General features: G+C 43.5%; 1 protein-coding gene across 2 annotated transcripts in view; it reads right to left on the reverse strand.

Annotated features, from left to right (window-relative positions):
• Window positions 1-1,665: 1,665 nt before the first annotated feature.
• bcl11aa (BCL11 transcription factor A a) overlaps window positions 1,666-26,855 on the reverse strand; it is a 50,402-nt gene continuing 25,212 nt past the window's right edge. For both annotated transcript variants that reach the window (XM_085800965.1, XM_085800964.1), the window contains exon 3: window positions 1,666-5,556. In XM_085800965.1, the coding sequence (XP_085657091.1) occupies window positions 3,296-5,556 (2,261 nt within the window). In that variant the 3' untranslated portion in view covers window positions 1,666-3,295. The remainder of the gene's footprint in view (window positions 5,557-26,855) is intronic.

Genomic DNA, 26,855 nt, shown 5'->3' on the forward strand with positions numbered 1-26,855 from the left:
ATCCATCCCATGTCTCTGTTTTGAACAGAGCATGTAGGTAATAATAAATAGTAACTCCCATAGTAAAAGATAAAGTTCAAGTTCAAGTTACAACAAACAGCTCTCGGAACAGGAATAGAAAAGGCTGATAACAAAATATTCCGCATTGCCATTTACAAAAAAGTCTCAACTCAAGCAGGCTTCTCCACGTCCCCCAGGTCATTTTTAAATATGCTTTGCATATGAAAGTATACCCAATCTAAATATAAAGCACCATTTAGTATTTGGCAATGAAAAAAAAACTGCAAAACATTTAATTTATTTTTTAAATGTATTTATTTTGACGCTTTTCCGTAATCCATGTACTGCATATGAAGTTTTTTTTGTTGTTGTTGTTGTTTTTGTTTGTTTCTTCTTCCTCTCTTCTTGATGTTGGAATGTAGTCAGGTGGGAGGGGTGAGGGAGACAGAAGCACACAACAGAACAGGCTGACGTCAGCTTGCATTACTGCATACAAGAATGGCAGCAGGTGGGGGGGGGGCTTGGGATGAGGGTGGGGCAGAGTGTGGGGAGGGGGCAGGAGGGGGGGGAGGTCCGAAACCAAAAACCAAAGAAGATATGTACAACCACCTCTGTGGACAGGAAACAGAGCGGCAGCCATCTGATGGCCCGCAACACCTCCCAATGCCACATACTTTTAGCTGCTTTTTTATGTTTTTTTTTTTTTCCTTTTATTTCTTTAAACATACAAATAATTCGCACTATATTATCCTGCCAAATTAAAAAAATATACTGTGGCAGCCTGGGATTTTTTTTTTCCACTACCAAAAAAAGGTATGGTAAATACCTTTAGAGAGCACAAGCAACAGTTAAAAATACGAGCCTCAATATAAATACTATAGTGCCTATTCTAAGTGAACATTGAATTCAAATACAGTTCTAGAAATACAGAAAAAGTAGACCATAAATGTGTTTAAGCATAGGAATCGACATGAATGTGCATTTTCCTATATTTTAAGTTCTTTATTATATATTCATATATAATCTTAATCCTTTCCCCAATGCAAATTGTATTTCAACCTGAAGAGCTGTGAAGAGCCAAGGCAAAATAAAATACAAAACCATCACATAATTTTTTTTTCCGTTTGTTTGTTTTTTTCGTCTTTTTTTTAATCATTTCATATATACTGTGATCGGAGTCTTGAACACCACCAAGACGCTGAGGAAAAGAGAAACGACAACAAAACTTAAATACAGTTTTCCCTAAACAATAGTGAAGTGTTATTTCCAAAAATGTTTGTTTTCATATCTAGAATTAAAAGGTTTTCTTTAAAAAAGAAAAGAAAAATTATCGCAGCGTAAGCAACAAGATTTGTGTTTTGGAATCTGGTTGTCAAGGTCTGTGGATTAGGTTTGCGCTGTGGCCAATGGGAGCGACAACCGGTATCAACACTGGCTACTTACATAACTCATATGAAACTCTTTCATTTACAGACCTTGTTGACCGGGTGAATTTCCAGCCCCAGGTCAAGCGCTGGGGTTTCTAGGGGTAACAAATTGACAAAATGGTCAAAGGTGAAACGGCAAGGGTACAGAGGTCAGGGGTCATGAGGCTGGAGTTGCGTGCGTCTCATTTTTTACTGCTTTTTAACAATGGGACCCTCTTTATCTGACAGCATTTCAACATTTCTTTTTTTTTGTATTTCCCCTTCAGCATAAACTTGTAAACTGGGAAAATTGAAAACAGTGCACTTCATGTCCTATAAATGACAATCTAGCTTTTAGACCTAACCCATGTACCAACATTGCATCAGTGTGGGACAGTGAAAGAGAGATATCTGAACTTGCTTGAGTGACAAGCTTGAATAAAACTCAACAGAGAAAAAAACTCTCCTTTTTGGGTTAGAAAGCAACAGCAAACAAAAAATGTGCCCTGCATTAGCCTATGCATACTGATTAAAATTTTCTTTCCTTTCAAGAGCCCTGGAGTACAGATATATTTCTTTTTTTTTTGCAATTCTTTCTAGAAATGTAAGTGAAAGAGTGAAAGCGATTGCCTCTGATCCCTGTAATATGCACATAGCTTCCAGTTCCGTGTAGCTTTCTGTGTTAGCCTCACTCTGAGCTCATATATTACTGTATGCATTGTTCCACACACTGACGTATCGGAGCAGCGTCGTAGGTTTGTGCTAACGCGGATGCATGATACTTCTCAGCAAATGCGCCGTATCCCTCAAGAACAGGATTGTACATTACAGATTACCTTTATCTCAAAAGTACCTCCTTACCGAAAAACAAAACTACAAATAATTCAGATATACACAATACTGCTTGTACCATGCTTTCCATGAAATCCACATATTTAAAAGATAGCCTATTGAACATGTAATAGGTAGCTAAATGATGATTAACGAGAACTCTCTGATCTTCGTCACAGTCCGTTGAACAGTCAGGTGCTTGATGCAAGGACCTTTCCTGGGTGGCTTCAACCTTTTAGCTTGATCTAGTGTGACCCCAAACTTATACCAGATAAGATTATGGCCAATGCAGTGTTGAGATATCAAAGGCACTCTTTCTTTTTCAACCAAATGATAGTACAAATTGAATTTCTAGCACACCCTTGTCTTTTTGAAAGAAATTTGAAGGCTGTCATTACTTACAGTTTAGTCATCAAGCTAATGCGTGATTTCTTTTTTCTTTTTTTTTTAAAACCCTGTGTGAACTTGGTGTCTTTTAGAAAGATCAGGATAAGTGCATTTATTACCAGGGTTGTAAAGGAGAGCGTAAAGACTGTTCACTTTCCATGTTACAAAACAAAACTGTACATGATATGTGTAACAGAATGTATGCAGCATGGATGTATCTTTCTTGTCTTTTCTCTTTTTGAAGAATAAAAAGAAAAACAGAACAAGAGGAAAAACAGCAACACATTTACTCAACAATTAACCAACCAGGGACAAGATCTTTTCTTTTTTCTTTTTTTTGATTAGCAAAAACATACTATGCATGCTGACTAATTCTTAAAAATGGAAAAGGAAAAACTCAAAAAAGAAAAATTGTACACAACATGTAAATTATTGCACAAGAGAAAGGCTCGAAGTTTTGCGTCAATGCAAGAGTATTGCCCCGATACAGATCATGCATTCAATGGGTAATGGAAACGGGGTGTGCTGGTGCAGAGCACATGGTCTTAAGCTTCCACCAGACTGGCGAAAGTGGAGTGTTGGGGTTGGGGCAAATCTACAAGGAGCTGGGAATAAACAGGGGACTAATGGCGGACATAGCTGTGGGGGGAAAGGTCCCAGAGTTCGGCCTTCTACTCTGACTTTATTTCGGTACTACACGGACGGTCACTGTGCCATTTTTTCATGTGTTTCTCCAAGGTGCTGTAGACACTGAAGGGCATCTGACAAATTTCACACTTGTACACGTCTTTGCCCACCTGACCGTGGGTCTTCATATGGCGCGTAAGTTTGGAACTCTGGGCACAAGCGTAATTGCACAGCTCACATTTGTACGGTCTCTCCCCCGTGTGGCTGCGCCGATGCACTGTCAGGTTACTGCAGTTCTTGAACACCTTGCCGCAGTACTCACAAGTGTCGCTCCTGCGGCCGTCCTTGGAGTTGGGCCGCAAGGGACCACCGAGGTGTGGGGTGCTGCCCCCGCTGCCCGTACCGCTGCGGCCTGACATCCCTCCATCCAGTTCCCCCGGAGGCGTCGAGAAACGCAGACTGCCGTTCTCTGACGAGTGCTCTGACGAAGACGCGAACGGCGATTGTCTGGAATCCCCAAAGTTCAGAAAAGGATCCTTGAGTTGTCGGGAGGCTGCGTAGCCGGCCAGCCACTGGGAGTAGACGTTCTCCGTGTTGGGGATTGTGGGAGTGGGCAGGTCAAATTCCTTTTCCAGTTTGATGCGTTTGGAGAAAGGGCTGAGCGGACTGGGGCTTCCCAGTAGCAGTTTCTTAGAGAGGCCGACGGAGGCGTTTTCATTAGGGGATGCTCCCCGGCCGTTCACTGTGGAGACGGAGCCCTCCTCCACACGATCCGTCTCCAACACCGAGTCCCCGTCACACATCTCGCGACTGTGGTGGTGGTCTCGGTTGAGGTGGTGGTGCAGGTGGTTCTCCTGGGCCATGGCGTTCCGTTTGTGCGCGCTTAGGGCTTCGCTGAAGTGCTGCATGCTGGCGGCCAGGCCCATGCCCTGCATCACCTCGGGCAGCGAGCGAGGGAGGGGGCCCTCGTCGGGCAGACCCCCCAGCCGGCTGCCGATGCCGCCGTTGTTTTCGTGCGGACGCGGCGTTTCCAGGTTGAGACCAAAGTGATAACTGTTGTTGGTCCTTCTGGCCGCCCTGTCTGCATTTCGCTCTTCTTCCTCCTCTCCTTCCTCCTCCTCCTCCTCCTCTTCCTCTTCCTCCTCCTCTTCCTCCTCCTCCTCCTCCTCTTCCTCCTCCTCCTCCTCACCGTTTTCGCGCAGCATGCGGTTGTTCTCGCTCTTCAGCTTCGCCACCACCGACTTGAGGGCGTTGCTGGCGCTGCCCAGGTGCTCGCTGGTGCCGGGCTCTGGGGACGAGGCTGTGGACAGCCCGTCCTCTGACTTGCCTGTGTTCGGAGAAGAGGATTTGTGCATGTGCGTCTTCATGTGGCGCTTCAGTTTGCTCGCCTGCGTACAAGCGTGATCACACAGGTGACATTTGTACGGCTTTTCGCCTGTGTGACTGCGCCGGTGCACTATTAGATTACTCTGAAACTTGAAGGCCTTGCCACAAAACTCACAACACTTTGATTTCAATGGTGTGGTGGAGGAGGGCGGTGCCCCCGCTGAGGGAAGAGGGGTAGTAGGAGTGGTCTGAGAGCCGACCGGTGACTGCATGGGGCCAGAAAGGGGGGGTGGGGTGGCAAGATACGGAGGTTTGCTGCCTCCTGCGCCTCCTGCTCCTCCGCTTCCTCCTCCTGTCTGGAATGGCTGGAGCAGGCGCTGCATGGGGCTGGGCCGGCTGGGGGAGAGCGGGGGAGTGGACCCTGAGGTGTTGCCCGCCAGCTCCCGTAACCGCCGTGAGAAGTCCATTGTGGGAGGGGGGTCCAGGGGCAGAGGAGGATTGAGGCGCAGCACCCTGTCGAAGGCACTCGGGTGGTGGGCTGCCAGCGCCAGCTCCTCTGGGCTCAGGTGATGGGGGTCCAAGTGGTTCCTGGGAGGGGGGCTGAAGAGGGGCGGCGTGGGAGGGAAACGCTGATGATGGCCCCCGCCGCCGGCACCGGGAGGGCCCACCCCGACCCCGACCCCGACCCCCACTCCGACGCTGTCACGTCCACCTGAGCCTGAGCCGGGGATGCGGAGGAGGTTGAAGGGGCTGGCGTCCGGGGGCAGATGGAGGCCGTGGAGCGGGGGCTGAGAGGGGCAGTCTGCGCCCCCGCCCAGGGAGGAAGGGCCGCCCATGCGTGGCGTGAGAGGGCTGCCGTGCTCACTCTCTAGGTAGATGCGGAAGCCGTGAGTGTTCTGAGCATGCTGCAGCAGGAACCAGGCGCTGCCGTACGGCTGCTTACACGTAGTGCAGGTGTAGGTGGTCGGCTCCTCCTTACCTGTGGTCAGAAGAGACAGAGAGAGAGGGTTAGTCACCTTCACCGTCTGATAGACTTCATGCTATACATGACTGTGTACAGAGTCAATTCTGAAACATTTCTGATTTCAAAAAGCTGCATTTCTGTTCACACAATTGCACATAAACAGCTCTGTGTACAGAATGAAACCCATGAAGGACAACTGTGTTTACCTCAGCTGAACCAGTCTTTTATTTGAACCTCAGGCCTAACTCTTACAGCTTTTAGAAGTGGTCGGCACATGGTGTTGAGGGCTTTGCAAATAAAACGGTAGCTCTTATTGAGGTCATGCCCCACATGAGTAGCATGTGAGAAGTAGTGTGTGTGTGTGTGTGTGTGTGTGTGTGCATTTGTTCTTCTCCCAGACTGCTCTGGGACATAATTTCTCCCTTTAGACTGACTGTGAGTCCTCCATTGTCAGCAGGAGAACAAAGAAACAGGGCTGTCCCAGTGGACTGCCGCTTCCCACTGATCTACCAAAACAAGAGGCTTGCTGACAAACACACATACACACTCTGGAGAGGCGGCGGAGAAGAATCCTTTTAGACCTTCAAATTACGGCTTCTCATTTCTGTAGCAGCAGCATAAATGCATGAAAAATATACGATATCTGATGCATCAGGAATTGAGTTTCTAATATATCTGAGAACAGGTTGAGACTGATGATTTCACCCAATCAGTAGATCTCTGTCAGAATTTCTTTCATCTGTTGACAACAAATAAATACAAATCAAATGTATGCAAGTTTATTCAGGCACACTGCACTCTGAAGTCATATCCTCTTATGCGCCGTTCACACTCATTCCAAGCCTATCACCCCACAAACAAATGCACCTACACACACTCATTCTCTCATTCACATATGCAGAACAGAAGCACCGCGGCCGCCTGAGGGAAGTAAAACAGTAGGAGTGTGAAAACATTTAGGCTCCAACCAGAGAGGAAAAATAACCCCTTCTTCTTCCCTTAGCGAAGCATGCAGAGTCACTTTGAGACAGCGACGAGAGGGACATTTAAAACAATAATTGCCTTTGAATGGCCTCGGCGATGATGACCTGTGGTGGGACCCGGAATGCATGTGTAATCTCATTAGGGGGAACCGAAACGGACGGCCATCGGCTCGTTTACAAGATTAGATGACAAACGAAGCCCCGTCGCTGCCATTCAGAGCCTCACACTATTAAGCACAGTGCAGTGTGTGTGCATCTGACATGGACAAACAGAGATACACACTCACTCATTAACACACACAATGCGTAAACACGCAATTCAACTAAAATATGCTTGAAAACAGGAGCTCATACATTTTATGACACACTTATGTAACTAAACTATGCATACAGTAATCACCTCTGTTTCACACACATCCAAACAGCAGCTCTCACACTGATCCTGCTGCTAGAAACGTTGCTCTTATTTATCCAGGTTCATATATCTCATACAAATATGGACCCATATCTATTGTATGTAACTTTTTTTTTTTTTTAACAAAGGTTATCTCTCATACTTTATCAAAAATGTATACAGTAAGCTATTTATGTATACAATTATATATTTTTCAAAGTAATGACATCCCATGCCTTGCCTTGCCTCATGTGATTTCCATTATAATATGAGAGTTTTTTGCTTTACACTTTTTATTCTATTGTATTTAATTTTTTTTAGCATACTCGCATGTCTGGGCAAATTTCAGTTGTTATCCTGTATTTGCTGATTTTCTGTGTGTGTACCAGAATAGGTCAGGGTGAGGAAAGTATCACAACCAAAAAAAAGGATTGCGACAAAATCACAATCCTGGTATACATGGACTAGATTTCAAATAGATCCTAAATTACATAAATCCTAATGCAAGGATCATTTTAAAAATGTGCTTAGAAACAAAGTTATTAACAACAATATTTGTATCAACATCCAAAAAATGTCAAAAGTTGCAGTGCATGACGAACTGAATCATGCTGTAATATTGTTGCAAAAGCAAATAAACAGGTGTCATTGTAGGGGTCGTAGTATTGATGTTAATTATCCCAGTTGATTTTTTCTTTTTTTTTAGGGTAAAAAGCTATTCTGTAACGTGTTGTGAACAATAAATTATAAAAACATTCCATTAATATGTAAACAGGTAATGTGGGTTGTAAAAATACACAAAATTGGGACATATCACCTGCTAATTACTGACAAAACGACTGCGACAAATTAGCAGTGATACTGAAATAATGTCACGGTTTAGCATGGAAGCTTTTATACATTGACACTCTGCAATTTACCTCTAATAGCCAGATAGAGAGAGTCACAGAGGTTATGCAGAAAAACAAATTTGCAAAGTGAAACATTTGTGTATATGTGTGTGTGTGTGTGTGTGTGTGTGTGTGTGTGTGTCTCTGTACATAAAAGTATACGTGTGATTATATAAAAGAGATGTAATTTTCCTGACACTATGGGGCTTCAGTTCACCACGTACATAAACACAAACAGTAATTTGAACTGACAAAAGATGCATTTTTATTCACAAAGCTGATACTGAAGTGTGAAAGAATAGTATGTCATCATAAATGGGGCACGCAAATGTCTTTCATTGTGTAAGTCTGAGTGTGCGCATGTAGACGGGGATCGTGTGTGTCTCTTCATTTCATTGCTTGGTGGGAGATTCTTCCCCTTCCTTCATTTCCCTGCTTTTTTTTCCCCACTCCCGCTCCCTCTCTCCTCATCTCTCCTACTGTACACACAAACACACTTATCCTACATGACCAGCAGTTTGGAAAGCCAGCTAAATTATGGATCATTAAAATAGGCACAAATTACCACTAATTGTGGCCACCTGCATCAGATCTAACCTGTGAATATCATTTGCATTATCAGGGCCGGGGAGACTTTAATTATTTATTCATGTTTTTTTTTTTCTCTCCCCCTCCCTCTCCCTCTCTCTCTCTCTCTGTGGTTGATGCACTCCAGTCCTGAGCACTGACAGCACTGACGATACAGATGCACTGTTTCAGCGTCACTCTAAATCAGGGGAGGTGGTATCTCCTTGGTGCCCTTTGCTATATTTTATATCCACCATCATTTATCAGCTTGAAGCCAGCGTGTTTCCTTATTGACCAGATGCCTTTGTGAGGGAGCTGCTCTTCTTTTTTTTGCTGTAGATGAACTAGTCGTATTTTCAGTTCATAAAATGTCTGATATCTATATTCTCAAACACATAAACACAAGTCAAGCGAACGTTTACCTAAAAGTCTACGTGTAGAAGGTGTAACATCAAAGCATGGTGAACAACAATACAAATATGTTTCTATTTTTGCTGAAATTGCACACCTTTGCAATGGACGTTGTCGTTCTCACAGGCTTCTGTATTTCAACAGAGGTACAGAGGTAAAATGATGGGCTGGAAATTGAGGCAGTTACTCCAGCATTTGAAAGCCAGTACAATGTCTGTTTGAGGGGACTGAAAGATTCCTGTCAGGGCCTTTGTGCAGTAGTAGCTGGAATAATGAACTAACTAACCACGGCCAAATTCAGAGCCTGGATATTCTAAACTGATCTAAACGCCAGTATAGATTTTGTGGCCAAGTAGAAAGATTATATGAAAGATGTATGTACTGTAATATGTGAAATAATGCTCATTTCATTAATGCTTCTCTGCTCTTTGTCTTATGAATTCCTGAATATTTTTTTCCCCATTTCATTCAATTTAAATCCAGCTGACAAAGTAGTTCCTGAAGCACCCTGTTTTGATTCTCAACTTCAACGGGATTCAAGGAAATAATGTGCTAAAAACATGCATGAACTGGTAAGACGTTCCACTGAGGCTGCTCATGCTCATGCCCAGGGCCTGGACCCGCTCAGCCACAGCTGCTTCACACACAACAATACTGTCAATTGATAAAAGTAAGGCTTGTGAGATTGTGTGTGAATGTAAAATGGTGACAGCACAATGATAACGCAGGGTGAAAAAAGCAGGATTTGAGTTTTCAGCTAAAGGTGGGCTAAATATTGAGCAGAACTGGCCACAATAGTGTAACTCTTAAGCTAATACGCTCCTTTTTGACTCGCAGCTCAGACTTGTCTGCACGCTGATTGAAACTGTAAGGTTAATGGATTTTAGAGTAGGCGACCGCTCCACTCTGTCTCTCTGTAATATACTCCCATCAGCCACTTCATTAGGCAAACTCTCCACTACTCTGAGGTAGAAAAATTAAGTGAGAAAGCCGAATGGAGAATGGAAGATGAAGATGGATAAGAGTCGGACAAAGGGAACAAAAGAGATAGGAAAAGTAATCCCTCTTAGTTAGCTTAGAGAGAGTTGACAAATACATGCTGCAGCTATTACATTTGGATACGGCAGCGAGGAGAGGGGAGGGTGAGGGAGAGATGAGGGGTGGGGAATGATAGCATTCAGGTATTTACCTGGGGTAAATGTCAAAGCTATAGAGCCACTGGTGAGACTCCGGAGAACACCACACACACACACACACACACACACACACACACACAGTTTCAGAAATGTCCTAACACTCAACAGCAGCCATGCTACACTGCCAAGCACAGGCATTATGTCCTATTAAGCCAAGGGCATTGCCTGGACACTTATGGTGGTGCTAGATGGAGGAGGGAGGCAGTAAGGCAGCTTGACTCATGTTTCACCACTCCTTTGTGTGTGTGTGTGTGTGTACGAGAGAGAGAGAGAGAGAGAGAGAGAGAGAGACAGTGTGTGTGGCTCGTTCCACCCCTCTCAAAAGGATGTGTCACACTCCAAACTAATGGCTGTCCAAGAAGCTGAAATAAAAACTACTGTAGACACACTGTACATCCGTCCCTTAGCCAAGTGTTTAACATTTATTCTTTTCTTTTCTAACTTTCCTGTCTCTGCGGTCACCGTGAAAGTTCCGCTTGAATTATGAATTCAGTTAATGAGCGCCTTAGATTTGTCACAATGAAACATATTGTGGAAATGTCAGTGCCTTGATGGATTAAAGGTCCCACAGTATATGAGGTAGATTTTCATGTCTTTCTGATAATAAAGCAGGTCTACATTCTATGTTCCCTCCATGGTCCTTTTTCAAAACCAGCCACCAGGATTTCTGTCACTTTGTGAAGTCAGTCCGTGCCCTCAGCCAAGCCCCGCCCACCTGGAAACACCATCCAGCCTTGCAGAAGTTGGTTTATCTGTTTTCTGTTTTTTTTTAAAATTGAAATCTGTTATATCACAATCAGCCAATCAGAAGAGTCGGACATAGAAAAAAGTCACTCTTTTGCTTTAGCTCTTCTCCTAACAAAGTATCACATTTGCCAAAAGGACATGAATGTCTGCGGTGGCTACTCATGAACATCTGTATGTACATCTGTGCTGGCTGCACAAATGATCAAGACAATGCCGTTTTGATTTCTAATGAACATGCCTGCGACTTGTTCACATACAGAGACAACAAATGTCACATCTGTTCTCAGTGTCATTTGTGCACATTTAAGATGACAGCAGATACATCTAACAGTGCATTTACATCCTAGAATTCATGAATCCACCTCAGAATGTCGCAGCCTGTGAAAGCGTGTTCCTCAGCCAGTCAGTCTGTCCTGTGAATTAGCTGGATTGCCACCATTACATCCCTCTACCACCAGCTGGGAAACAAAAGAACCATGCCAGGTCTTGGCTATCCGCTCGGACAGACCTACCAGTGTTTTAGTGGTCTTATGCATCTCTACATTATTATCCCCCATTTCCTGTTCTTTCTTTTCCACCCTGCTTTCTTTGCACCATATGGGACTGCCTCCTCTGCACCGCTCCCTCTCCATCCACTCTCCTCTCTTTCCACCCATCGGTGCCTCTCTGGTAGTGTCCTTGGCTGAGTCCACCTCTGGGTGAGATGATAGTAATTGAGGTAATGGAACATCGCTGAAACAGGATTAGGTACGCATACTGGGAGTGAGAGACAATGTCCCTTAATACAATTTGGGATTTCTATCTGAGCCTCAGGCTTTCAGGATCGGCTGCTTATATTTACATTTGGGCATCAGCGCTCACCCCGATCACCTCCTGCTTTACCTTAAGGGATACCTAGAGTTTCACTCTACTTTCCATTATTGTTGCTCTTCACCAGAGTTTTGTTTTAATATCTGGTGAAATATGTTTGTTAATTTAAATCTTTCACCAGTTCCAGATTTAAATGTGCTTGACGCTTTCAATGCCCATTTCTGTGCATTTACCCTTTACCTACAAGATTACATTTTGTAAAAATTGCAATGTTAAGTTGGATAATTTTAGGTAGCAGTCAGTGATTTTAATGATGAACAGCAAAGAGGTTAGGTAAAGGACAAATGCAATGTTTTTCTCTAGCTGCATGGGCAACAAAAGACTGTGAAGAAAGCTGGATGCTGTTGTCAGCCATAGGTTTCTGGGTTTGAAACTCGGGGAGCTGCTCTGTTGTTGCTATCTTGACTCCACCTAACTCACAACTTACACCAAAAATGGGCACAGAAGTAGAACCTGCGTGGAGCCTTTAAGTCATGCTGGTTTGTGTCCTTTATTAGGCAGAACTGTAAGCCTCAATAAAACATGAGCCACAGGTGAGCTAGAGAAAATCCATCACCCTATAGTTGTCACTAAGGAGGAAATTACCTATAGCAACAGAGCAAAACTATTTTAAGTACCATGCTGTATACATGTTGTGATATTCCTTTAAAATTGACCAAATTACACAGAGTTGATGGGATGTCATATCAATGGCATGTGATCTCTATTATGTTCATGTTTTACAGTAATTACAAAGGAGCAATCTGTGGCATAACGTGAATAGTCATAATGAGTTCCATTCATGTCTCTTTTACCCTTCCCCTCCTCTTCTCTATATATTCTTTTCAGTGACATGCTGTACATTACTGGGTGCTGATCAACAGTCAGATACTCATATCTCATGACTCCTACCATACATTTATGCTGTAACCGATACACAGCCTCAGGAGTGGGAGCAAACTATAGCAGAGAAAATGACTTTCAAATGGTTTCTGCAGGACATGGACATTATTGACTCAACTGCCACAACCCATCCTTCCTCCCCCCCTCTCTCTCTATCATCTCCCACTAAAGTGCAGGAGTTGTGGCTTTCTGCTTCTCCTCCAACAGTCTCTTTTTACCACCCAAAAGCACTTAACCATATCATTGTTGTCATGTGAAAATCGTGTTGCTCCAATTACGGCTCTGTTTTATATTTTAATTTCGGAACTGAGTGTTCTTGTTTGAGCAGAGGAAATTCAATGACCCTTGGGGTTATATATGAAACCGTTTCAAAACCCTGTTGGTTAAACCGAAAAAGACAGGCCGGTCAAGTCCAAATCAAGGCTGTCGAGAAAATCCAGGACACACAGAAATCAGAACATAGAGGTATCTTTGCTGTTCAGGCGTCGGAACCTGGGATAAATCCTGCAAAAAGTTCCAGTGTGGTCCAGAAATAAGGCTCTGCACCATCACCACCCCCCCCCCCAATCATTTCCTCCTATATGCACAGGCTTTCTCACTAACTGGACAGCGAGCTATTGGAATGCAAACAGTGGCAGCTGGTGTCCTGTCTGCTCACTGACGAGAGTGACGCAGTCAAATAACAACATGACTGCAATTGCTCAAAAAGGCAGTGTTCTGCTTGGAAGGAAATCAGCCGCTGTTACTGGCTGCGAGGCGGTGGCTACATCAAAGAAACTTCCACAGACACAGGCACTTATGAGAGAATGCCTATCCACATGCAGAGAAAAAGTTGTGAAGGGGGATGTCAAACTACAGAAAATACCTTCATACGTGAATGAGGAGAAAGACTCGGTCCCACAAAGAGTCTGACCCTACTCCTTTTTAAAACGGAGAAGTGCTAACCTGAATATGTGACTACAGTATGCTTCTAACAGCGTCTATGACCTGATTTTCAACAGGGGGCTGCGTTTAATTATTTCCATAACATTATAAAACAGACAATCCAACAAAGGTCTATTTTACACGGGGACTCTGGAGCTAGCCAAGAATTGAACTTTCCTTTCAAGCTCCTCTTTTTAAAAAAAATTTTTTTTAACATCACTACTTCCATCACTTTATGTTTAAAAAACTGAACGAACACCGAGAATGATTTCAGTGCCTGCGGCCCCCTCAAGACTACGGAAACCTTCAGGACTATTAATGCTTTCAAGGCTTCTGGGTGGAGTTGGGACGGGTTCAGGTAGGTACGGACATCCAGCCAGCTCCTCTTCCTCTTCCTGGCTTCAAGTGTGGACATGGAACACAAGTAAAACACTTCACTTCACTACATCCTAGTTTGTATGAAACATACTTAAAGCAGAAGTAAGCGGAATGTTTGTGTTAATATAAGTCTTAAATAGTTCTATCTTCCGACCGCAATCACTTATATAGAGTGTTTGGTCTGAAACACGGGTCTGTCAGTCACTCTGCTCTGCTGTAAGCCGAGGAGAAAACTTTCCTTGTATCCTACAACCTTTATCCAATGAGGAGAGAGAACGGCATAAAGGGGCGGTCCTCTCTGTGTGTGCAGCCAAGGGATGCGCGTGAATGTGGTGACGTAGGGACGAGGGCGGGGACTGCTAACTCCATCGGCTGACAAGAAGTTAGCCAAAACCACCGGATCGCTTACTTCTGCTTTAACACTTAAGATGCAAAATGTACTGATGCAAAATGTTCTTCACTAATATTGGGTTACTACATGCACCTAGAAAGGAGTTTTCTCTTGCCTTGGTAACATTAGTGATGTGATGTTTACTGGGATCTTCCTGTGTGGGTGATTATAATGATTCCATGTCTGCTCACATCCTGGTCACAGCTACATTTACCGCTCTGTGGGCCGGATTTACTAAGATCCCAGATAGCGGGCGCTATATTGTTTGCGCCCGCTATAATATTGCGAGTTTGGTTAGTGCACGCAAAACAGGTGATCTACTAAGAGTAACCCGCTAAATGAAAACACGTGCAAACCGCAATATGTAAATGAGGGTTTTGCGCGTCGTAATCGTTTCCGCCATGGAGAGAGTGGACAGAGAGCTGGACGGACGAAGGGACAGAATGACATTTGATCCGATGCATACAGTGACAGCACGTGTGTTCATCTCTCTCGCGCTCTGTTTAGATAAATGAACACAAATCGCTACAGGGCCCAACTCGTCATATAGTGACGAACAGGCAGCAGCTGCAGCGACAATCACACACCTGTGGGTGTGTGTGTGTGCCGCCCATGATCGAGTGGATTAATAGAGAGCTCAGGTGGGACACACGGATCTAAACGCTCTGACCACTGACCAGAGGGATCAAAGACGGGTGAAAGCAGCGGTGACGTGTCTCAGTCCGGGAACGGGACTGAGAGACGGAGCTGAGCAGCCAGGTACTGGAGAGGAGAGGAGAGGAGAGGAGAGGAGAGGAGAGGAGAGGAGAGGAGAGGAGCGCACTGCAGGACAGACGTACCTCGTGCTTAACGGCGCGTAAATGACTTTTAACACGGCTGAAAAACTGTTAGAGAATTACCCAGACGTGAGGAAATGCAGAGATGTAAGATCACGGGGCTCTGACAGGTATCAAATCAATAAACGCATAGCCTACGTTTTGGCAAAGTTGTATCAGTTAGTACATGGTTTTCAGACGTGGTGAATAAAGACGCAAAAACAGCCACCGCAATCTCTTCCTGGTTTGGTAAATCACATTGCACGCGCTAAATAAATCTATTTGCATCTACTCCTCCCAGTATTCTGCACGTTCTGGCTGAAACGCCCATATTTACATATTCATCAAGGCAAACACGCTAAATGGATCGCACGTGCTATTCTGCCCGTGTGAGGGACGCAATCCTCGGTGCGTCCGGTTAGTAGATCAGGTTCCACATGTGTTTGCGCGTGCAGTCACGTTTGCACACGTTTTAATACACGCAAACCTTTAGTAAATCCGGCCCTGTGTCAGATATGTCTCATCTTGAGAAAAGATGAGAGTCATTGTTATCATCTGAATTACCGGGGTCAGGGTCATGCCTTCCTTCTAGCTTATTGATCACCATCACATGATTTGTTATCAACTACTTTTGTGACTTCAAATCAAAAGGCGCTGTTTCCGTGCCAGACTGTTTATCAGAGTATTCCAGTTGGAGCTGTGCAGCTATTTTAAATTTCAGCTCAAACTTAAAATAGCTCCAAACAACTTTTTGCAAATAGAAGCCTCCAGGCCTGACAATAATGATCTGGTATTTTTATGGAAGAAAGAACTATGAACGCATTTGAATTACCAAAAACAACAATGGATTATTGAGCCTGTCTGATTACATGCTGTGCGTGCACATGGATGTGTGTGAGAATGTGTGTATTTGTGTGATCCTGCCAAACAGCCATACTCTCAAGGCTGATGAGCAAAAATATCAATACCGTCTGTCCCTGTGTGTGTGTGCGCGGGCGCGCGCGCGTGTGTGTGTGTGTGTGTGTGTGTGTGTGTGTGTGTGTGTGTGTGATATATCAATACCTTCTGTCTGTGTGTGTGGAATCCCTGCTGCGCTACAGACTGTGCTATCTGCAACTCTCTCACTAGCAATCTACTTGTGTGTTTGTGTGTATGTGTGTCCATCCAACACCATGTGACAAAGTTTCCTTTTCTTTCTCTCTGCCATATACACAATCACACACATACACACACACACACACACACACACACACACCCTTTCTCCCCCTCTCTCTGACACACACACACACACACACACACACACACACACACACACACACACACTTATGTATCTCATAAAGTCTGTTCTAATGACACAGCCCGGGCCCTTAAACTGTGTTTATAAATGTAATTAAATGGACTGGCCTTTGTAGAAGCATCCAAGCGCAATGTAGCAATGATCCAGTGTGTGTGCATGTGTGTATGGGTGAATGTGTGTGTGTGTCCATTTGGGAGAGCAGTACTCATGATGGTAGGGACAGCCTCCACTTAACCCTAAACCGCCATGCTGAAATTACAGAGCATCCAAATTACAGCACTTATGTTAGCAGAGAGAGAGAGAGAGAGAGAGAGAGAGAGGCTCAGTGACTCAGCGTGTGGACTTCAACCCAGAATGCAGCAACTTTCTTTCAACTCCTAATCTGTTGCAGATTGGTGACCTTATTCAGATTTTACGTGTGTTTTTGAGCGCTTTGATTGAATCTCACTGAATAATGTTCACATTGTATCGTCGTCATTGTCGTATCGTTGTGTTATGCTCATGTTAGAGTCAGTTAGTGTTCCAGTTGGAGTTAAAATCACAGACACACAGACCTCTCTGCATGGTCGCTGTCACCGCTCACATCAGCAGCTGCCGCCTCTGCTGCCGTCTTCATCCACAGATTAAAATAAACTGAATTAATCCACAGAAACAATGGCTGTGTTCTGAGCTCAACCATCCCATGATGCACTGCAGCTCTGCACAATGTTGTACTACCATGTGTGCCAGCACCAGCCATTAACAGTGCATATAAAAATGCATGTTGCCAAACTGTAATACTTGTGTGGTCGCATCCTATTTGAACGACTGCCCTGTCAGCCTCCATGCTCATTTAGAGAGATGATTAATGATGATACGATGCAGCTCTGTCTTTCCAATACTAAACTGCTCAATGGAAACATCAGTGGGATATTTGGAGCGTCCAATGGTCTGAGTGTGAGACATAATTATGAATATGTCTCTGGCACAAAAAATGATCAGATTAGAACATCAACTTAATATTGTCCATTAACTAATAGGAGCATATGAGCAAAGACAAAATCTGTCTCAAGTGCGAGAAATCGGAAAATTAGAAAAGATTATTTAATTTTTAGTAGAAATGTTTATTTTTCCACATTCTCTCTATGCCCAACACTGTGTCTTCAATCCCTATAAGACAAGAGCACATGCTGAGAAGAAGCAGATTTTCTTTAGAGCCATAAGCAAGAGGTTGATGGTGACTGACAACACACACACACACACACACACAACATGTACACTTATATACACAAAGGCAGTCTGGTATTGAGTGATCTGCAGGGACCTGCAACAGCTGCCAAGCAGGACAATTCAGTTATCAGTGTGTGTGCGTACGCGTGCGTGCGTGTGTGTGTTACGGTGACCACAGTGGGAGATCACTCTGAGCCGAGCAAACACCTCAGCTGGCCGGAGGCCCACACACACACACACACACACACACACACACACACACACACTCAGTGCTTTGCTTCCTCTTTTCATCTAATCCCTCCTCTGTTCAGCTGGTTTCATCCCTCCATCTGTCCATCAACATTGCATACAGGTGGCTGTCCTCTCTCTCTCTCTGTCTCCTCTTTTCTCCTCTCTATCACTCATCCTTCTTTTTCCCGTGTACACCTTCCACCTCCCACACGTTTCACTGCCTCTTTTCTTTCCTGATTATTTGGCAGCACAACAGAATGGACATGGAAAGAGGAGGGGGGTGGGGGGGGGGGGCTCGTAGGAAAAATGTACATTTACAGCAACATGTGGACAAGTTGCAACTCAACCACAGAAGCAACACCACTGCCAAAAAGCTCTTTCACTCGTCCATCCTTCCCTCCCACCTCTTCATTGTTTTCCTCCCTCTATTCTTCCTCCCTCCCCTCCTCCTCTTTTAATCCTTCCATCATTCCCTCCCAGGTGGGAAGCACTCAGCGCCGTCTCTTTAATTGTATTCATCCGACAAGGCCAATCGATAGAGGACATATTTAATACAAATTTATGACTATTAGCCATCAGCGATAAAAAGCCTTTTTTTTTCTTTAGATAGCTCTTGCTTGTGGTGAAAGAGTGAAAGAGGAGGAGGAATGAGAGGAAATACAAGCCATCCTGCTTTAACACAAACAGCCTCCCACCGTCTCACTGTCCAACCTTGGAGAGATACAGTTTAAGCTGCAACAAAAATACAAAAAAAAATCGTTTTTATTATTTTTTATTTCCTTTCTTTTCAAGGAAGGCTTCAACTTCAAGTGGGTCTCAAGTGCATTTGGGGATTTTTTTTGTTCAGGCATTTGATTTTAGTGAACAGTTCATAAAATGATTCCAGGATTGACTTACAAACAGCGGCAATTTTTAGGATAAAGGATAATATTAATTATATCAAGTGATTATTTTCAAACTTGACTGATGGACTGGTGAGAGTAAAAGCAGGGTTGATGATGCAATTAACTGCACACAGTCAGGGCTGAGTCATTTCCATTTTAACAGACAAACTTGGACACTCTTCGATGCCTCCTCTACTTGTATCCACAAATGGTTTCCCTGCCAAAAGGCAAAAGAGGTGAAATATGTGAGAAGGTTCATTTCTAAATTTCCTATCAAAGTTTTTTGGTCACTGTTCTGCTGCTCACAGAGGACAAAAAAAAAGACAGCAAAGGGAGTGCTGCGCTGAGATAAAGCACGAAGACAAACTCCCCTCCAGCAGTCCTTCACAACCACGTCTGCTTAACAAACACTGTAGGCTTGATTCATTAGAGCTGCAGTCACTACACCCTGAGAACCCGTATCGATCCTCCAGACGTTTTCTGCAGGCCGAGGGGGGGAAAAAAACTAAGGAGAGAAAAGACAGAGATGGAGAAACAGAGGAAGAGGAGAAGAGGGGGAAAAAAGCCAGAGAGACAGGGCTAAATATATGGCTCTGTTAATACGAAGCGAGCAGCAGTTTACCTGCCTCTTTAAATTCAGTCTAGTGTGCGAGGCAGCTGTGACGGCTCCCGGAGAGAAAAGCCCCCCGATCGTCGCCAAAGGAAATCTTTCGCCCTCCAAGAGAAACAAGGTGTGCATTGGCTGGAACCAGAGTCAGATGATGGAGGGATGATTTTGTTTATGTGAAACCTCCAGTCACATATATTGTGAGAGAGGGAGGGTTGAGTCATCCTCTGTGTGAGATAGATTTACCCTCGTTAACAAGCAACTTAGGATTTGACCAGGTCTGCAGAGTTTCATAAAGTAGAGCTGAGTCATTAGAAAAATGTCACAGTCAACACTGGGAGAAGAAGTTGAGTCTAATGCTAATGTTAATGCTACTAATTCTTCTTCTTCATTTCTTTCTTTCTTTGTTTGGACTAATTATTGGGGAAAGGAAGCAACATGTGAATTAGAGAAGTTGCACTGGGGCACTAGTTTTGTTATGTAATTTTTTTTTTCCCATATTGATTTTATGATCCTTGCTGTTTATTTCCTGCTTTCTCATTCCATTGCTTTTGGTCTTTAACTGAGCTGAGCATCACATTTTCTACAGACACAAAAAGCAAAAGGAAATCAATAGAATGAGAGAGCAACATGGCTGCTCCAGCCTACACTTTGCAAAATGCTTTTTGTACTATCATAAATGTTGAATATGGATTAGATTTATTCAGAAGAACCTCTTCAATCAGGTTTCCCTCTCATATCTACATAATAAAATGTATCTGTATTAACACACTGACCTGGGTCATCTTACATAATTACAGCTAAGTATACAACACTAAGGCAACTAGTGGAAAAAACACACTTTATAATATGTTAGTCATTTATAAGTATTACAGGACTAAATGAGACAAACTTAAAAATATACAGTGCTCCCAAAATCTTAAAGATGTCACCACACTGTTTCTGCAGCTGTGATGAGTTGACTCAGGTTGTGTGTGGACTGGTCAACGCCTGCGTGAGCATATGGCACAGACAACATTTCTCAATGATAAAAGACGTGTGATGGATGTGGAAACCACTTGTGTTTGTGTGTGTGAAGTGGTATTCATTCGCTGCCTACACTGGCACTCACGCGCACATAGACTGACATATGCCTGAGGCCGGCCACCAGCAGCAACAAAAAGACCCGTAAATAATTGAGAAGTGTGAAAAGCAACGGAGAGAGAAGGTAGGTGGGACCATATTTTATACAGTTGTTTTTGTTTTTTTGGAGGGGTATGAGGAGTATCATGCATGTGACAAAATTGTGTGAGTACATCTGTGTGTGTGTGTGTGTGTGTGTGTGTGTGTGTGTGTCCGTGTGTGTCCCCGTGTGTGTGTGTGTCCGTGTGTGTGTGTGTGTGTGTGTGTGTGTGTGTGTGTGTGTGTGTGTGAACCTAAAGATGCTCCATTAGTGATTTGGAAAGTGGTGTTGGGGCCTGGCATTCCCATCAGGCCCAGTACTGGCCTAAGTGCTGCCCCACACACCATCCAAAAACCCTAACCAAGCCCACCCTCATGGGCACAGCTCTAGATGCCCCACCCCTCACTCCACCAACCCTTTACCACCCTACGACGACCTGGCAGCGCCTGTCAGCCTGCTCCAAAACACCACACACGCACACTCATGGTCCACTAATGACCAAACCTAAACAGCTCCCAAACAACTCAGAAAAGCTATTAGGAGAGGGCCTTTTGTTGAGGAAGTGATTTTTTTTATATGCCATTAAAAGCCATGGATAAAATGGGCATTCGCGTAAATACAGCCACAGGTCGGAAGGGGATAGCCAAACAAGGATAATTGAGAAACCATACATCCCCCCTGAGATAAAGGTAGAGGAGTGTCCACATGTTGCTCTCTCTCAAAGTGAAGAGTGTAGCGCAAGTAACAGAAATACTTAACTTTCCTCTCATTTTTCTGGTCTTTTTCACATTTAGTGACATTTCAGCCCATCTGAACCCTAACCCTAACCCTGGACACACTTTTTGCCCTGATACATGTCATACCTTTTCATTAATGCTCATATTTCTAATTGTAATATCTACAGCATTTATTATTAATATATTAAGCAGTCACCAACCGCTGCTTCCCTTGCAACAAGCCCCGCCTACATCCCATTCAAATTTGCAGAATTGAAGTTTCTATGAAATCTGCTATATTTTATCGGATTGCTCACAAAAACAGCAAGCCAGTCGGAGGAGAGGCTCAGAGTCTTTCCTCTGACTGGCTAGCTGAATAAAAAAAAAACTCAAGCACACATTTGTGAAGGTTTATCTCAACATCCAATGTAAATAATATGAGTCCAGTTATGGACTACAAATATTACAAAGGTAGAGAGGGGAAATCCAGCATGTTCACTCTGGATGGGATTAAAATCACTGACCAGCACATGTAATATGAAACTCAAACCAACTCCCTGGAGGATGAAATCCCATCCAAACAGAGTTTACATCCCCCCCCCCCCACACACACACACACACACACACACCTGTGAACAACAGGCACCATGAGTCTATTTGGACGTATTTTCTTGAATTGCCTCTTTCTTTCTTTAATGGACAGCTTTCAAACAGACCTCAAACATCTGCTGGCTATTTTTCCTGGATTACATACAACTTTTCATATCGCCCCATCTTGTATCACTGTAACAACTTATGGCATGTGAAATTTGGAGTTCTTTGTGCACAACACCGACTAACTTAAGGTGAAACTGACACCGTTAACACTTAAAGCTCTGCTGTAAGTACTTAAAGCCTGAGATTTGAATGCAGGCAGGTAGAAAATAGCTCTGGTCCCTGAATGAACAGGGTCCATTCCTGCTCATGGTGAGCGCTGGTATTCACGTCGGGTCAAGTTCAGACACGATTTTGAGCAGAATACTTACTGACGCAACTTTTTCCTAGAAGGACATGGCAGGCCTGGCATACCTGTTTATTTCCAGCTCTCCATCCCCTTACTATACCTCCACCTCCCCCTTTGCTTTCTTTTTTTTTTTTACTTTTCAGTCTTTTTTTTGTCTGTCTGTCTTCTTCAGAACAGAATGAGGAGGGTGGGAGAAAGACAAAACATAAACATCACTCATCGATGAGCAAACACACCTACACACACACATGCGCGCGCACACACAGCTCAACCTTATTCAGCATTAGGAGCGAGTCTTTCAGCACCTCAGCAGTTTTTCTATGGCCTCGTGATAAAGGAAAGTGAAAGAACACAAATGAGAATGAGGAAACATTCAGGCACCCTCAGGGTCTGACACACACACACACACACAAACACACAGTTCACCTACAGTATCTTTAGGATATCTTTCTCCTCACCATTAGCTCTTAATAATCCACAAGGCTGTGATATTCTTCACAGCTGTTAGGCAATCTTTAGAGAAATGCATCCTATTGAGAAGGTCATTCAGCCTATTAGGAAAACCTGTCAGTGTTTGCTGGTCTCAGACCCGCACAATCTGGGAGTGATTACACAGGGAGAAAAAAAATAATGTTAGAGCTGAAGTTGCTTGATGAGATGACTAGAGTCCCAATAGTCTGCAAATCAGATTTATAGTGTTTCCTGCATCAGCTGGTTCATTCACACACAGGTATTAAAACACAATCTAAGCTGTGCAGGACAAGCAGACTGACTGTGTGCAGGATCAGATGGTGGAACGGTCTCTTTCTGACATTCATGCAGGAGACAAGAATGTACAAGATGCCTCAGTTGAACAGTTAATGTTGTTTTTTAGTGATGATAACCCAATCCTGAATCCGCCTGCTCTGTAGCAGAACATGGACATCAAAAAACACTGCAACTGAATTCCTAGTGCCAACATAATTCTCTGGCAATAAAGTCAATTGAATACTTTATCGATTATGCAATAAAAACATTGACACCACTGTCCACTGTGTCACTGGAATATCATCAGCCAAGCTTTAGTTTGGAGGAATACAACATAGATCCATGGTGCTATGTGCTGTACCAGGTGAGCCACCTGCAATATTGAAAATATAACATCCTAAAAAATGAGTTTCTGTCTGGTGTGACATGAACAACTGCAAACCTGGACACATAAAAGTGAACCTGTCTGTGTAGATACGAGGGACAACATGTCCTGTATTTTAGAACTTCTTCATCTGAGCCATTATGATGCTGATGATGTTCTGTCCGGGACATGCAGCGGTGTGTCAGATACACAAATTAAGATTTTATAACCACAGCGCAGACGATCCCAGACTCTGTAACACCGTGCTACTTCTGTTTAAAACAGTTATACAATCGCTATATTTCTTCTTTTCTACCTGTAAACTATACTCCCCCATCTCCCCTCCTCTCCCCCCGTGTCCCCCGCCCGCTCCCCATTCCATGCAGCTAAGCCCTGTAAATCAAGTTGAAACATAGCTCTGCATATGTGTGTGTGTATGCGCGTATTGTATATACTGTATGTTGCCTACTGACTGCTGCCAAAAAATGTGTCCCGACCGCCCCCTCCCCCCCCCCCCTCCTCACCTCCATATATGTCTGGCTATAGGAGGAGGAAGAGCCGGAGCGGACGGAGGCATGCACGTATGTGTGAGTGTGTGTGGGATTAAGTCAGTGCTATCTGTCAGGATCACATGGGTTGAAAGAACATACGCTTATCTCAAGTGGTGCAGGGAGAAAAACTAACCACTCTGACTCCTGTCGAAAGAAAGAAAGAAAGAAAGAAAGAAAGAAAGAAAGAAAGAAAGAAAGAAAGAAAGAAAGAAAGAAAGAAAGAAAGAAAGAAAGAAAGAAAGAAAGAGTGACATTTACAAGATGTTGTATTGTTATGTGATCTATAACATGATACTATAGTGAAGCTCTGTCTATGGATTAACTAACCAGACAGTAAAGTCTGATTTTAGAGTATATTTCCGGAAAAATAAATATCTAAGAAATAAATCAATTACTTGTAGCCATAAAACTGTTCTGTCCCCTGTCTTCCAACACCGTCCACAATGCCCTGGTTCTCACAGTGGTAAAGAGCAACCTAATACTCTGTTCCAGCACAAGTTTATATTCACAGAATGTATTCAAACTCACACCCATGGCCACTGGCAGTGTCAAAGACGTTTTACAGGTTTGGTGCAACTTGCTGTTATTTGATTTTCTCAACAACTGCTGTTGCAATAAAAATACAAAGTGAAACCAGGATCAATAGATAGAATAAAAATTGATTTTATATCCATGTAAAATGTCATATTGTTATGTAACCTAGACATATTTATTGTAACCTACAGGATGGCAGTGTACAGCACCGTTATTCTACCAGCAGGTTCAAGGGGTCCAACAGGAAATATCAGCTAATGTTCATCTGGACTCGAGTTCAACAACTAAAATCATGGATGAATTTTAAAGGAGACACATTAAAGGCTGCTATACCTTCAAAGTAATTAGAGGATGCTCATGATCAGCAGGACGTCACAACATCTGACGGAGCCATCTGATAATCCATCAGTCTGTATTAAGCTTTTATTACACAACCGGAACATGTTATGAAAAATAAAATATTTCTTTCCCTAAACAACATATTATTGTAGCTGTAACAGTCATGTTACAGTCTCATACAACAGTGAAGGGAGTGTCAGGGAGAGAGAGCTGTGTCCATTTACTTGAATTCAATATGAATTTACTGTTCAAAGACTTGTGTGTGATGTGAGCTTGTTATTACAGCACTGCGCTCACAGCTTTTATGTTAAAGCCTGTTAAAAACAACCAGAGACCAATTTAACCCAACACTTGTGTTAGTGACTTCATGTGGCTGATTTTCTTTTTCTTTGCAGGGAGAGGGAGTGTGTGTGTGTGTGTGTGTGTGTGTGTGTGTGTGTGAGTGTGTGTGTGTGTGTGTGTGTGTGTGTGTGTGTGTGTGTGTGTGTGTGTGTGTGTGTGTGTGTGTGTGTGTGTGTGTGTGTGTGTGTGAGGGGAGAAAGTGTCAAAAGCATGCCATATTTAGGCCAGACTGGCTCACGGTGAAGACACAGGCTGACTGTTGCTTTTCACACATTGCTCCAACTCTTTTTACCATCTGCCCTCCGTCTTTGTCTCAGTGTGTGTCTGTGTATCGCTCTCTCTTTTCTTTTCCTCTGTCGTTCTTTCTTAAACTGTCGCTCTCTGCCTTGCTGATACAGGCTTGACTATAACCTCCCACCACCTCCTTTCTTCCTCTCCTCTTCTCTTCTCTCCAAGTACCTCAAGGTCTCAACAAGGCAGTGGCATGTCTCACCAAAAAAAAAAAAAAAGAAGAAGAAAGAAACCCTGACGGCCATCACAGATCTGTAAATGCAGTAACGGTCCTTAAAATGGCTCCCATTCAAATCTTTTCCTCTTGCAAATGGTGTAATATCAGAAGTGAAAGGCAGCGGCCGAGTGGCTAGATGTGTCAGAAGGCGGGTGGCCACGGAGAGAAAGAAACAGTGAGAATCTTTCTCATGGTCCACTGGTATATTTAGACGAGACAACCAGAATGCTGAACACAAACCACCGTGACTCACGCGCACACAGAAGAGATTACAGACACACACGTACACTCATTCATACACAAATCATACCAAAATCAATCCCATCACAGACGGACACGTTTCGCCTCAACAGGCATTCACCTTTTTCACTACCTGTTTCTGTCAGGCCCGCAGCCAGATGTACGTGTGGACATAAAAGATGTGTGAAAAAGGGAACTGAACGATATGTGTGATGATAGTTGGCAGGTGTCTTATACTGCAGCCTGATGAATTCAAGTGCCCTGGTGAAAATGGGGAAATTCAGATTATCCAGCAATAAGCAGCTTTCATTTTAGATTAGAAAAGTTCCGTTTTAAAGGTAAGCTATCACAGAAAAATGATATAGACTTAGATGTGAGGCCATGTGCTGGCTGAGTATTGAGAAGTGGCTGCTATAATATGTAAGCCTACACACTGGTATAAATAGTACATGAACTGTAAACTTAACACACAGCTCGGCGCACAGCAGATGTTCAAGTCTTAGCTCCGGTTTGCTCTTTAATTACACAGAAACAAAAAGCAGTTCACTCCCATGATTGGAACAACAGACCAATATATTGCCTGATTTATATGTTTTAGATAAACTCAAATTTAATGGAGCACTGTGGCTTCATTAGGCTGGAGCAAATCAAAACAACAGAGGCTGAATTATTCTGACTTTTAGTCCACAATATTAAGCTCAGACAGCTTCCATAATGCAGACTCGGTCTGCTGATGCAGATTGTGCTAATGATACTTAAGAAAGGTCTTGAAAAAGTAAGTGAACCTTGAGGTAAGACTTTTTTTTGACAGTTTCCTGGGCCGAGGATAGCGCTCACCAAATATCCAGAAAAGCTGGGATAAGAAAAACAACTGAGTTGTACTGGCAGTAGGCCTATAGTCTATAAAACGTCATAGCTGTAATAAACATGGAATCAAGTAGTAGGCTACATGGTAGCCAGGCCTGTATCATAAAAGTTGAATTATTTTCCTGGTTTAATGTGAAAAACTACAAATTTGTGTTTACATATTAATTAGGGTTAGGGTTAGGGTTAGCATACTTTTGGCTTTGTGTGATCTTTAGCTAGGCCTACTAATCAGATAGAAGTGGTCATTGACACTGGCCATTTGGTC

This window comes from Trachurus japonicus, chromosome 15 (assembly GCF_045865225.1).
Source record: "Trachurus japonicus isolate A0001 chromosome 15, Traja_1.0".
NCBI lineage: Eukaryota > Metazoa > Chordata > Actinopteri > Carangiformes > Carangidae > Trachurus > Trachurus japonicus.